This window comes from Myodes glareolus, chromosome 4 (assembly GCF_982192425.1).
Source record: "Myodes glareolus chromosome 4, mMyoGla1.1, whole genome shotgun sequence".
Lineage (NCBI taxonomy): Eukaryota > Metazoa > Chordata > Mammalia > Rodentia > Cricetidae > Myodes > Myodes glareolus.
Window position 1 is genome coordinate 9,757,708 of NC_142029.1, and position 13,959 is coordinate 9,771,666.

Genomic DNA, 13,959 nt, shown 5'->3' on the forward strand with positions numbered 1-13,959 from the left:
CATTTTCTGAACGAAAAGGCAGAGGTAGGGTGGTCTTTCTTGTATCTGCTGCTGTTCAAGAGCCCTTTAGACTCAGAATAATCTGTGGGCCAGAGAGGCATGTTGGGGGTTGCGGAGCCTGCCTGCTTCTGTGAACTGTGCACATATTTAGCTCGGTTAGCAGCAGTGGCTTCTCTCAGCCCTGTGGGGACGCTGATGTGTGACTGTCCTGGTGGGCCAGTACAGGCCTGTTTAAACGGTGGAACAGACCAAAGCGAGCCTTGGGGATGCCAGAGCTAAAGGAAAGAAATATGAAATTCTAAATGGTACATGCATTGTTATTGGCTGGCTTTGAAATCCCCCACGATCCTCTCTTCTTCAGACAAAACCCACCTCACTTGTTCCTAGAATAAAGGAGAGGATTTTTAAAAAAAGCCACTAGTGGAGGGCAAATGTCCCCGCAGATATCGATATTAACAAGGCTGTATCTGCACCTGGTTTCCAGCGCTTTTCATCTGAAATATCACAGACCTCCTAGAGAGTTCATCGGCTCACCAGTCTGAGGAGGCCAGAAGCTGCCTGTGTTAAAACGGTGTTTTGAAATTTGTTTTTCTACATCCCTATGAACTGTCGTCTCCCCTATAATATTTCTGGTTTGGCTCTCTTCTTTTCTAGGCAGGCCGCACTATGTACGGATTTGATTTTCACTATAGAGGTAACTCGTCATTTCTCCACATCAGCACTTAGCTTCCTCCTCAGCTCATTGCCGAATCTGCGAGTCAAGCTGTTCCGCTGCTCGGCGGTGTCACACACTGCTGTCACTGAGGGAGTCCCGAGGACTCGGTGGCGACTGAGATGCCCGCTTGACCATTTGAGGCCCACCTTCTTTGTTACTCTTTCTGCGACCATGACCAATAGCAGCTCAGGGAGGAAAGGGGTTTTGCTCCTTCCTTCCTTCTTTCCCTCCTTCCTTCCTTCCTTCCTTTCTGTTTGTTTTATTTTGGCTTACATGCCTTGAATCACAGTCCACTGAGGGATGCCAGGGCAGGAACTCAAACCAGGCAGGAACTTGGAGGCAGGAGCTGATGCAGAGGCCATGGAAGAGTTCTGCTTACTTACTGCCTTGCTCTTTGTGGCTTGCTCAGCCTGCTTTCTTCTCAGCTGGGGTGCTCTCCTCTGAGATGGCTCCAGTTTGTGTCGAGTTGACATAAAACAAACCGGCTCACCCACCAAGCAGATGGATGTGGAAGCTCTCCTTGTAGCCAAGGCAGTCGGTGATTTCAATCAGCATGAGTTACCTAAGGAGGCTGTGGCATGGCCAACTCAGAATGACTGGTTTGGAGCCCTCTCTCAGGAGCCGCTGGCAAGCGCAGCCTGGAATGGTGTGAAAGCCAGGCTAACAGGACCCATCCTCTGTCCTCTGAGACCATCCCATATGGAAACACATCCTTCCGGGGACCACCTCTGATGTCCTAAGTTGTTGCTCCTCCCCAGATAAACAATTCCAAGGGGTGGTTTCTGTTGTTTTTATTTTATTGTTTTGTTTTTGTGGAGATTTTTTTTTAATTTGTTTGTTTGTTGTTTTGCTTGTTTGTCTTTGAGGCAAGGTCTGACTATGTAGCCCTCGCTGGCCTGGAATTCATTACATAGACCAGGCTAGCTTAAACTCAGAGTTCTGTCTGCCATGGTCTCCTGACTTGGCCTAAAAAGACACACACCACGATGCCCAACTTGCCCAGGAGATTTTGAAGATGTGCCCACGTGGCGTGCTGCAACCAAGATACGTTTCCAAAAACCCACCTCTAGCCCATCTCTGCCTGCTCAGTGAATACCCTGAGTCTGCCACAGTTGTCCCAACCACTCTCTTCCATGGCTGTCTCAAACTGCCAGCCCGGCTGTTGCCAGCATCCTCAGCGTGGGTGCCTGGAATGCAGACAGCCTTCATAGAATCACCCGAGGCTCCCTTGTGGGAATATCAACCTGTCTTGCCGTGAATGCACTGCCTTGACCCTCGCAGGCTGCATGACTACATTAGTTCTCTGTTTGCCTTATTTCCCAAGCGATGCTGCACACTGTTGAGGAAAGGAGACTATTGTATTCCGTGTATGCCTTGGCCCGCTGCAAGGCTACTGGTTGTCTTGGTGTCCGCTAACCTTCCTGACCCTCACATGGCAGCTAAAAGAATGAGTCAACAGAGCTCTCCCCAGATGTGCTGAGGATAGCCGGAACCAGGGAAAGATGCCGAAGGAGGGACGTTGGAAAATGATTAAACATTCAGGCAGAATTCTGTGTATTCTCTTGTGAATCTCTCCCTTCCCTCTGGTCTTGCAAGTAAGCTTTGATTCGAAGAGGTTGATAACATCTTTTAAGGAGGGAGAAAGGGTTTCCTTCAAGTGGTAAGGCTCACCTAGAGTTAGAAGCCCCCATGGTTGATGTGTTTTCAAACATATTATAAGGTATCTATCTATACATTCAGTGCAGCTCAGTCCCTAGCACGGTCTCAACGGCATATCTTGCAGAAATAGACAAAAAAAAAATGTTGAAATTCCTATGTAGTCAAGAAAAACCCTGTATGCAGGAGATGTGAACCTGTGGATCCTTCCAGAAGGTTCTGGAGCAGAAAGACTCCTCAGATCTGTTCTGAGAGCCCCTCCTACTCTCATTCTTTCTTTTCCTTAATGAATCTACGTCTGTTCTGCTTACTTCCTGCCTGGCTTTCCTTGCTCTTCTTGGACATAAGACAGTGAACTTGGAAGCCACTGGCCCTGGGTGACTTTGAAGATTATTGGTGGTCCAGCACTCTGTCTACTCTTGCCCCGCCCCTTCCCCGGTTAAGTTCTCCCAGAGTCAAGAAAGAGACCACATGATTGTGAGTGGAACACCTCATGCATGGCTAATGGAGCAAGGGACTGAGCACAGCTTGTGGGAGCCGGTGTCTCTTCACACCGTGGTGGAAAGGCTAGTTTGCAGTATTTTATTTAGGGTTTTTTTTTCTCCTTAAAATTATGTGTATGTGTCTATGTATGTGGGCATATGTATATTAGTATGTGTGTCTATATGTATGAGCATATATATGTGTGTATGTGTCTGTGTGTGGGTAAACATATATGTGTATGTGTGGGTATATGTATTGTGTATATGTGTCTGTGTGTAGGCATATGTGTGTGTGCGTATGTGTGTCTATGTGGGGGGGGTATATGTACACAAGTATGTGTGTCTGTGTACATGAGCGCAGGTGCTTTTGGAGGTCAGAGGTACCAGGTTCCCCCAGAGTTACAGGCTGTTGTGAGCCATTCAACGTGGGTGCTGGGAATTGAACCCAGGTCCTCTCTGCAAGAGCAAAACATACTATTAACCCTTAAGCCCTTCAGCCCCAATCTCTTGAGGGTTTCTCATCCTCCTGCCTCTGCCTTCTGTGTGCTATAATTACAGATGTCACCACTACATTGGTTTTGTGTGGCGTGAGGTCTCTGATGAGGGCTTCACACATTGGCTAGGGTCGCACTCTCCCAGCTGACCCAAGTCCTCAGCCCTCCCTGCTGCCTCCTTAGAGAGGCTCCTTAGAGGCTCCTTAGAGAGCCTGTGGCTCTCTTTTAGTCCTTTAACCCTTTCCTCGTCTTCTCCTTTTACACCCTGCTTCACCAAAACAGAAGAAAACACTTGCGTCAACTAGAGCCAAGAGTTGGGTTGACATTACAACCCTCCATTCAGGTCTCGCATTGGGACTGCCTGAGAACTTCGGGAAACGCTAAAGGCTCAGCAATAGAGCCGTCGCCACAGGGGCCTCTGCCCTGGCAGATTCATTGGCTTTCTGGCTTGCCTGATGTTTGCCCTTGGTGACTCATGTGGACAGAGCGTTCTTGACTGATTGACAGGATTGTTGTGATGGTCCGTGTCCTTTGGGAGGTCTGAGAGCTCAGAGCTGCGTGATTCGCATCTGTTCTGGAGAGGTTTATGCCCGCTTGACACAGGCTGGAGTCGCCCGAGAGGACAAAACCTCCGTTGAGAAAACGCTCCAGAAGATCAGGCTGTAGGCAGGCCTGAGGAGCTTTTTTTAAAATTAGTGATTGATGGGGGAATGCCCAGCCCGCGGCAGGTGATGCTCCCTCTGGGCTGGTGGTCCTGGGTTCTAAGAGAAAGCAGACTGAGCAAGCCAGTGAGCAGCACCCCTCCCCGGCCTCTGCGACAGGTTTCTGCCCTGTTTGAGCCCCTGTGTTGTTTTCCTTTAGTGATGAGCTACAGTGTATCTCCAGTCAACCCTTTCCTCCCAAGCGGCTTTTGGTGGTGTTGTGTCACCGCAGTCACCCTAAGACAGCATCTAAGATCACACTTCAATCCCTGGTGCAGGGAACACTCAGTGGGAAAGGAGGGAGGAAAAGGGGGAGGGTATCCAGGGCCAGTCCCTGGACCCGCCTGAGGATGGGGGCTGTGACCCCTTGCCCTGCCTCTTCCCAGCACTGCTGAGCGGCAGGTCTAGATGGAGCTGGCCCTGGAGCTCGCTGTCTGGGACCACACACTTGGAGAGCCTGGCTAATTGCAGTCTGCCTTGTTTGTAAACAAAGTCCCCGTGAAACTTGGCCACTCCCCCTCCTTCAGTGCGTTCTACACTGCTTGGCCTGGCTAAAGCCACACTACAGTGGCAAAATGAATGGCTGGGACAGAGATTGTATGGGACACGAAGCCTGAGACATTCACCATGCTGCCGTGACGAAGGAAGAAGTGTGCCAACTTCGGCCTGAGCACTGTGGTTCTAATTACGGGCACAGGGCCACCACTTTCACTGCCAAGGACTCCAAGAGCCCTCACTGCAGATTGTACAAAGCATTTGGCTGTGCTTGCCGGAGGGAATAGACATGAGACCACTAATCCCTGTGAGTTCCGTGGAACTTGGTGTGCTGGTGACAATGTTTGCTGTGTCACTACTCAGCCGAGACTGGGCACGGGCAACAGACCACATGCAAATCTGCTGTCATGAGACCACTGATTCCATTGGGGTTATTTACAGGGGTTCGGATGACTCAAAGGCAACCGTGTCTGTGGGTGACATATTTTAATACCCACTCTGTATGCAGGTTCCCATTGCACTGCCTATCGGGAAGGAAGAACAGGTTCCTGTGACCTGGCCTCCATGTAGGTCGATCTTAAAATGTAACATTAACCTGAGTCCCAAGCTCCTAACAGCACCCTGGCTGGAAGCTTCATTCTATTCCGATCACCCTAAGGACTCCACAGTAGTGCTGAGGAAGGGCTGGAGGGTGTGAGGGGAACACACCCTCAGGACATCCTTCAGAATAGAAGCAAGAGCCATGTGGTTTGAAATCATCAGGCACCTTGGATACTTTCCACCTAGGCGCTGGACCCAAGTCCTATTATACCTCTAGCCCCTCATTTCCAAGTTTGGGAAAGGAGAGGCCAGCTGCCCTGTCAGGGACCACCCCACCCCAAGGCCTGAGGCCCTTGGGTGCATTTTCTGGTGGGTGTGTTACAAGGTTCTGTAGCAGTTCATGAGATACCTCTACATGAACATCACTTAGAGGCCAAGGACACAGGGATTAAATTGGCCTTCTAGGTCTTCACATTAATTCATCCTTACCTCCTGTCGGATGTGGCCACCTCTGGTACTAACAATGAGAGTCAAGCTCCTTCTAGCGCTTCTACTCCATAATTCTTCCTCAAGCCACAGTCTGCAGATAGCCCGCACTGGGGGGGGGGGGGGGGGAGGGGTTCTGAACATTTATCAGCAGTGTTTTGGTGCCCCCTAGTGGATAAATGAAGATGGTCGCCATGCTTGCTGAACAGACTTGAGAGGCAATAGACAGAGGGCCCCCAGAAGAGTGAGTCCGTGACTCTGAAGCAAAACCCTTAGCAGATGTAGGGTGCCGACAGGCTGGAGTGGATGTGGTTCCAGGAGGGAGGTGCCCTTTTCTCTTACAGTCTCTAGCGCTACGTATTAATAACCTGATTTATTTGGGGAAAAAAAAACATAGGAAACAAAACCCTGTGTGTGTGGATGTGTGTGCATATACACATGCACGCTGACATATTTCCTGATGCATAGCATGTGGGGTGTCGAGCAGGGGCTGGCAGACTTGTATGAAGGCGACCGTTTTAGGCTTCATGCAGGAGGCCACGGCCTCCTCCTGTTAGGCATGAAATCACAGGCAATAGAAAAGGGAAAGCCCGGCTGTGTTCGTTGGCTGCATTAAGTGGGTCATGTGAGCTAGGGCCATGGCTCGATGAGTAACGTACTTGACACGCAAGCATGAGGACCCGAGTTCAATCCCCAGCACCCACCTGAAAAGCCTGGCGCTGTGGTGCAGGCTTCCAGTCCCGGTGCTGAGGAGGCAGAGGTGCCCGGCAAAAGGGACAACCCAGGTCCCGGCGAGAGACCCTGCCTCAAATAGGTGGATGGCACCTGAGAAACAACACCTGGGATTGACCTGCCCACCCGTCTCTCTCTCTCTCTCTCTCTCTCTCTCTCTCTCTCTCACACACACACACACACACACACACACACACACACATCATCATCATCATCATCACCGATCAATACAGGCCATGAACTGCGTATAGTCATGACCGTTGTTTGTCAGCTGTGTTGAAACAGGCCGTACTAATGTGTCTAACACATGACGGAGTAAATTCCTCTAGTTCGGTGACACCGTGCCTCTCTCACATTTGTGACTGAATGAGACCAGGTTCAGTCTGAAGAGCAGGTGCTCAGGGAGCGTGTTGCTAAACCCAGAATGGCTTTGACTGACCTCTGTAACATAGCAACTTCATCCCAGAATTTCCCAGGATGCACTGAGTGACAAAAAGTGTGCTCTCCAAATTGGCCATTTAGACCAGCAGAGCAGACGGGGACTTGCTGCCACCCGTGATTTCTTTTCTAATTTGTCTCTGTCTAAAATGAGCCAGGCTGCGATGTGAGAGGCCAATAGGCCAAACTGCTTTGTTTAGCACAAAGAAGGACACCACAGAAGAGAGCCTGGCCCGCGTGACACGGCCCTATAGCCAAAGCCCCGTGAACTCCAGGGGCTTCTCCTGGGATGTGGTCTATACGCGGGAATTGTATTTGTTACTTGTTGCTATGACGGAGAATCTGAGACGTAGTATAAGGGGGGGGGGGATTTGTTTTAAAGGGTTTTTTTAATTATGTAAATGAGGGGGGTATGCACATGAGTGTGGGCATGTGTGGGTGTATGATCATGTGTGTGGACATTTGTTCAATGTGGACAGGTTGTAATGGGCACTTTGACTAATGGCCTTCCTTTCTGTTCACTCTTCCTCTTTACTTCTGCCTCTCTGCATCACCGCTGCTACTTCGCAGGTCTTCGGACTGCTAGTATGGACGCTTATCGCGGGCACTGAGTATTTCCGCGTCCCTGCTTTTGGCTGGGTCATGTTTGTCGCTGTCTTTTACTGGGTCCTCACTGTCTTCTTCCTCATCGTCTACATCACCATGACCTACACCAGGATTCCCCAGGTGCCCTGGACCACAGTGGTAAGTCTACCTCAGGGTCTACACCTGCTCAGGGCTATGAGGTGGGACCGCGAGTGTCTTCTTGGGGGTTCAGGGTCACCTCCGCTCACACAGGACAGGCCCGTGCTGGAGAAGCCCGGCGCAACAAATGATCCCTCATTTCGTGATGGCCTGCGCACAGAACATCTTCAGACAAACTGAGTCAAGGAAAACAGGGCTCTGTCACTATAAACAGTGTCACCTACAAAACAGGGGTGTCAGGACACCACTGTATCCAGACCTTCCTTCTTTCAAACTCTACATCACAGTTCTCTGTGCATGACTAACGAAAAAGGAGCATGGGAGGCTGAAACACGCGGATTCTGGGAGGAACTGGAGTGTGGGAAGCCTTGCTTTCTATGACCAGTAGCAAGGGAAAAGGGAAACACACACACACACACAGAAGTAGTAGTGTGGTAGTTCACACACACACACAGAAGTAGTAGTGTGGTGGTTGACTCTGGAGTACAGCACAGTGGTAGAGCACCAGCTTGGGATGTCCAAGGTCACGTGTTTAAATCCCTGCACCACAGATACACAAACTACCAAAATTGGTGTCTTTCCATTTGGAAGCACAAATAGTTAAAGGGTTTGGATTGTTGTCCTGGCTTCAGACAGCGTGCCGTGCCGTATACAGGATAACAGTGGTGATCACACAATCTTCAGGCCAAAGGGAGTGCCTTGTAGCGTGGGAAGTCTTGACAGAGAATTGGAAGTGGCCATTATCAGTGGGAAGAGTGCTCGCCTGGCATGCGCAAAGCCCTGGGTTCAATCCTCCGCACTACCTAAATAGACATGGTGTGTCACACCTCTAGTCTCGGCGTCTGGGAGGCGGATGCAGGAGGATCAGAAGTTCGTTTTCATTGCATGTGGAGTTTGAGGCTCACCTGCCATACATGAGACCCTGCCAAAGACAGATAGATAGACAGACAGACAGATAGATGTGGTGGTACATGCCGAAATAATCCTAGCAGCTCCAGCACTTGGGAAACTGAGGCAAGGAGATCTTAAGTTTGAACTCAAGCTGGCCAAATAGTGAATTTAAGGTTATCTTGGTCTATGTATAGAAAGGCCCTGTTTCATTTAAAATAATAATATATTTCTTTTAAAGTGGCACCACATGTATGCATGTATAAAATAAAACTCTAAAGATATATTGGTTTACTTTGTTTCCAAATAATACACACACATACACACACTCTTCTGACTTGATGACTTGAAAGCCAGCCTCCTTGGGAGTTGTGACCCGAGGTTACATCGGCAGACTTTCACACACTTGTCTTTGCTCAAAGTAAGCCCGCGCCTCTTTTTTCTGAGCTGCCTTCAGAGTCCAAGTAAACCCAAACAGACACAAGGCTCTTTTTGCTTTATAGAATGGATTAACTTGTGACTGTTTTCCCACATCCCAAAGTGAAGATTCTCCACTGGCATTTTTAAGCACTTGTATCTCATTCTGAAAGTGATCCCGTGAAAGGTGCTTATGACCATCCAGGACCAGACAGGTGGCCCTGGGAGTCAGTGTCCCCTTTCCCCATGGACACCGGGCAGGGCAAAGTCGTTTGGATGTTGGATTCAGAAGTAGCTGGTACTGTGGTGTAACAGTAGCCATGGCAACAGAGCGGGAGAGCACAGTAGAGTGAGGTGGGGCTGGGCGTGGAGCTCAGTGGGTAGAGCGTTTGCCTAGGGTGCATGAAGCCCTGGGTTCAATCCCCAGCACCACATAAACTGAGCATGGTGGAGGCTGGAGGCTTCTCAGATAGGAATCATGAGTTGGAGGGCAGCCTGGGCTACAGGAACCTTAATCTCAAGATAAATATTAGTAAATATATAAAAAGGAAAGAAAAGAGATTGTCTCTTCCAGCAGCTGAGGTATGTTCTTGCTTGCTGGCAATTGCTGGTGTCAATGGGAGACAAAGGATTTGTGTTCCCAGCTGCTTCCTTAAATACATGCAGGTTTGGGGAATGCCTGCAGGTGAGCTGGGTCAGCCAGCTCTGTCCCGCTGGCTCAGCACCAGGACTGGGGGTTGCAGGTTTGGGGAATGCTTGCAGGTGAGCCGGGTCAGCCAGCTCTGTCCCTCTGGCTCAGCACCAGGGCCGGGGACTGCCCCTTCTCCCTCGCTACCATTTTCTTCTCTAGTCTAAAGGTTTCTGTCCAGCTAGACATTTCCCAGCCACCTGCCACAGGGGGAGCCTGAATGTAGCTACTGTAACAGAAGAGGACGTGTTATGTCCAGCCTCTGGGTCATGCCTTTGAGACGGGCGTGTTCTTGGAGTTGATCTGTGTTTCTGGGATGGAAGGAGACAACCAGACTGCTCTGACTGCTCGGCTGTTCTATGAAAGAACTCTCGAGTTTCTCGTTTTGGGTCACATGCCCCAAAGAGACCTACCCATTGTCTCAGGGCTTTTCCCACTGTCTGTAGACTCAGTGTTCCTACTGATACCTGAAGGTCTTGTCTTAGGTGACCTCTAAGCACCTTTTTGTCTTGAAAATTGGAAAGAAAGTAAAGAATCAGTTCACATCTATGATCCCCACGTCCAGGAGGCTGACGCAGAAGGATGGGCTCCAATTCCAGGCTAGTCTGGGCTACAGAGGGAGACTCCAATACCAAACCCCAAGGCTGACTAGGTGGCTCAGCACGTAGAGGTGCTTGTCTCCAAGACCAATGTTCTGAGTGTGATCCCTGGGGCCCACAGGGTGGAATTGGTGAACTGATTCCCAGAAGTTGTCCTCTGACCTTACACACACACAGCCTGATACAAGGACATACACAAAATAAATAAGTGTGAATTTAAAAAAAAATTAACCCTAGGAAGTACTGTGCATAACTGAGTATAATCAAGTCAATTTAAAACTTGAATCTGGGGGTTGGAGAGATGGCTCCGTGGTTAAAAGCATTTGCTGCTCTTTGCAGAGGACCTAGGCTCAGTTCCCAGCACCCACACAGCTCAGAACCTCCTCTAACTCCAGGTTCAGGGGATCTGACGCCCTCTTCTGGCCTCCCTGGGAACTGCACACACACGATGCACATATATATTTGCAAGCAAATACTCATACACATTAAATAAATATTTTTATTTTATTTTATTTTTAGAAAAACAAGCTGGGGGTGGCACATGCCTTTAATTTGAGCACTCTGGAGGCCGAGGCATGCAGATCTCTGAGTTCAAGACCAGCCTAGACTACAGAGTTCCAGGGCTACACAGAAACCCTGGCAGGGGTGCTGGAGAGGAGGGGGAGCTTAAGTAGTGGGCTAAGATGGTCCCATTGACAAAGGGCTCACCATACAAGCCTGAGGATCTGAGTTCAGATCTCCTGAACTCGTGTACAGAGCTGCAGTGGGCAGCAAGATGGCTCAGCAGGTGAAAGGTGTTTGTCACCAAACCTGCCAACCTGGGTTTAACCTCTGGGTTGCACATGGTAGATAAAGAGAACCATCTGAGAGAGAGTCTGACTCTATCACCTGATCTTTGATTAGAGTCCTCCTTGTTGGTTTACTACCTCAGCTATAAGGAACACTTTGTTTTTGTTTTTCGAGACAGGGTTTCTTTGTGTATTTTTTTAAATATATGCTTATTTTATTTTATTTTATTTTATTTTATTTGTGTGTGTGCAGGAGCTCAGGGAGGCCAGAGGAGGCACCGAGTCCTCTGGAACTGGGGTTCTAGGTGGTTGTGAGCTGTCAGGTGGATGCTGGGAACCAGACCCTAGTTCTCCCTGCGTGCTCCTGATCGCTGAGCCGTCTCCAGCCCCGGACATGGGACTTCCTCAAACACTCCATCTGGTAGTGTGGGTCACTTTGGAGGGCAGTGACCTGCCTGGCTGGACCTCAAATTCTCCCCCAGCATGGGAAGGTGGCTCAGTCACTTCTTACAAGCCCTCTTCTGAAGTTGGTGTCTAGTTCTGGCCTGCAGGAGCCTTCCCGGACACTGATCCGACTTTCTTCTCCTGTGGGGGGATAGACGTCCTTGGCAGTTCAGCGTCTTAAACTGAGGACCACAGATGCACAGGCCAGAGGCTAAACAAAGAGTGCCAGGCCAGCCAAGCTTTTATCTGTGTGCGCCTTTATCCCAGAGAAGACAGACTGCTTTCAGAGCAAAGCAGGATGGAATTTCAGGAGGGAACCCGGCCTCCCTCTTCTCCCCTCCACAAAGAACAGCTGACCACCTTTGTAAAGTTCCACGCTCTCTAGAGCTCACTTCCACAGCACAGGGATGTTTGAGACCAGCAGGAGCTAGGAGGGTCTAATATATCTGAGCTACACCAGGCCCAGCAGGCGGGCAGGGCAGTCTGATGCTCTGAGCCCCCTCCCCCCATTCTCCTCTGGAGCCCTCTGAGGAGCTAGTTTCTTTATTTGGTTGGTTGGTTTTGGTTTTGAGACCAGGCAAGTCTCTGTCGCCGAGAATGACCTTGACCCTCCATCTCCCTGCCCTCAGCTCCAGAGTGCACCGTGACACCCAGGTTACCCAGAACTAGGGATGGAGGCCATGGCTGCACACATTCTACCAGCGGAGCTACATCCTAGTTGGGACACCATCTTTTTACTTAACATTACTTCGTCCAAACTGGATGCAGTTTAGTTACCATTGCAGAGATTTGATTTTTAAAAAATTTTAATTTTTTGGTGTTTTTTTTTTTTTTTTGAGACAGGGTTTCCTGGAACTCACCCTATAGACCTATAGACCAGGCTGGCCTTGAACTCACAGAGATCCACTTACCTCTGCCCCCTGAGTGCTGGGATTAAAGGCATTCACCAACACACCTGGCCTCAAACCATTTTTTAAAAGGTGGGAGGGAAGTCTGTCATTTGACAGGTGATGAATGTGTGTCCCTGGACACACAACCTACCGTCACAAGGACCCATCCAGAGAAACAAGAAATCTTGTTCCCTCTAATTATTCTTTCTAGGCTTAAATGGCTAAAGGCAATTTATTAAGCAAAATATACTAATTTTTTCCTGAAAGAATAAGATACATAAGATAGTGTTGATTTTTGCTTGCAACTTTTAAAATTGACCTATTTTTGTCCATGTGAACGTGAGGACCATGTCACCTCCGCAAATGCCATATGCCTACTTATTCCAAGTGTTCAAGTTCCCAGACTTGTTCAGGGCAAAAAGTGGGTGTCGGCTCTTGACTACCCTCCTAACAGCCCTGGCCTTGTTGGAAAGAACCCCAGAGTGAGGCTGTACAACAAGGGGAAATTTTACTCACAGATGAAGTGTCTACCCGGCCCTTGGGTGTGCATGACATTGGACACTCGTCATCTTTGTCCCTGATCCTCTAGCTTGCTTTCCTTAAAGGGCTGACTCAGACTGACTCGTTGAAGCCTGCCCGTTATCCAATAAATCACAAGAAAGATTCCTGTGGTTACTCATAAATTTGGAGTCGATCTGCAAACATGACAGGCGAAGAAGGTACTGAGGAAGTCAGTAGAGACTTTGTTTGGATAGAGGACACACCAGCTTTCTTGGACACCTTGAAGCCTTTCTCAGTGACATTGACACAAAGACCACTGTTCTCAGGTGAAAGCCCAGGTGAGACACTGTGGCCGTGTGCATCATCTACCTGACAGAATGCCCCGGTCGTATGGACTGAGCTGGAGTGCAGGGTGTCTCTCTCTGGTGCCCAGTATCCTGTCCTGGGTACCACAGAACCGCTCCAGCATGCTCCCCAGTTTTTCTTTGTGAATTCTTCTGAACTCTCTCATAGCTGATGTGGCTGAGATTATTCCATCGCAGGTGACTCTCAGGCAGCCAGGACTCGGTTCTACCCTAATGAAGCTATAGTCTCCATGGGCACATCACCCTGGACCAGGGCCAGCATGCACAGAAGCCTGAGATGGAAATAGGTTGTAGCTCACCTCAGGGTGCTGGCATCTGTGTCTGGAAAATTCTGTGTACCTTTTCTTCCAGCCTTTAATCTCAGTACTCAGGAGGCAGAGGCAGGTGGATCTCTGTGAGTTCAAGGCCCACCTGGTCTACAAGAGCTAGTTCCAGGACAGCTAGTTCCACTTGTCTTTTCAAATCTCCATTATTAAAGAGGAAAGAAAAGGTGGGGAGGTTAGAGAGAGGGCTCAGCATTGAAGAGCACTGGCTGCTCTTCCAGAGGACCCAGGTTCAATTCCTAGCATTGACATGGCAGCTCACAAGTTTCAGGAAATCCGACATCCTCACACAGGCATACATGCAGGCAAAACACCAATGTACATAAAATAAAAGTCTCTGCCCAAGGACATGTACTAGATGACCACAGTTGAGGTGAGGGCTGGGGTGGGGCAGCCAGCACTGCACAGCCCCTCCAGCTGCCCACCTCCCTCCACCAGGATCATCACGCTGAGGTTTGCAGGAGAGGGGGATCAGGAACCAAAGAGTGCTGGCTAAAGGAACAGTCTGAAGTCTGGGGGCCTTTGCGGACATGTGGCACCCCAAACTGGAGCTGCAGTGACAAGCTCTCCTCT

General features: G+C 49.5%; 1 protein-coding gene across 4 annotated transcripts in view; it reads left to right on the forward strand.

Moving 5' to 3' along the window:
• Cmtm8 (CKLF like MARVEL transmembrane domain containing 8) overlaps positions 1 to 13,959 on the forward strand; it is a 60,831-nt gene that overhangs the window by 42,663 nt on the left and 4,209 nt on the right. For 3 of the 4 annotated variants that reach the window (XM_048423210.3, XM_048423209.3, XM_048423211.3), the window contains one exon: positions 7,310 to 7,483. The exons of the other annotated variant lie outside the window; for it this stretch is intronic. In XM_048423210.3, the coding sequence (XP_048279167.2) occupies positions 7,310 to 7,483 (174 nt within the window). The remainder of the gene's footprint in view (positions 1 to 7,309; positions 7,484 to 13,959) is intronic. 4 annotated transcript variants of the gene reach the window in all.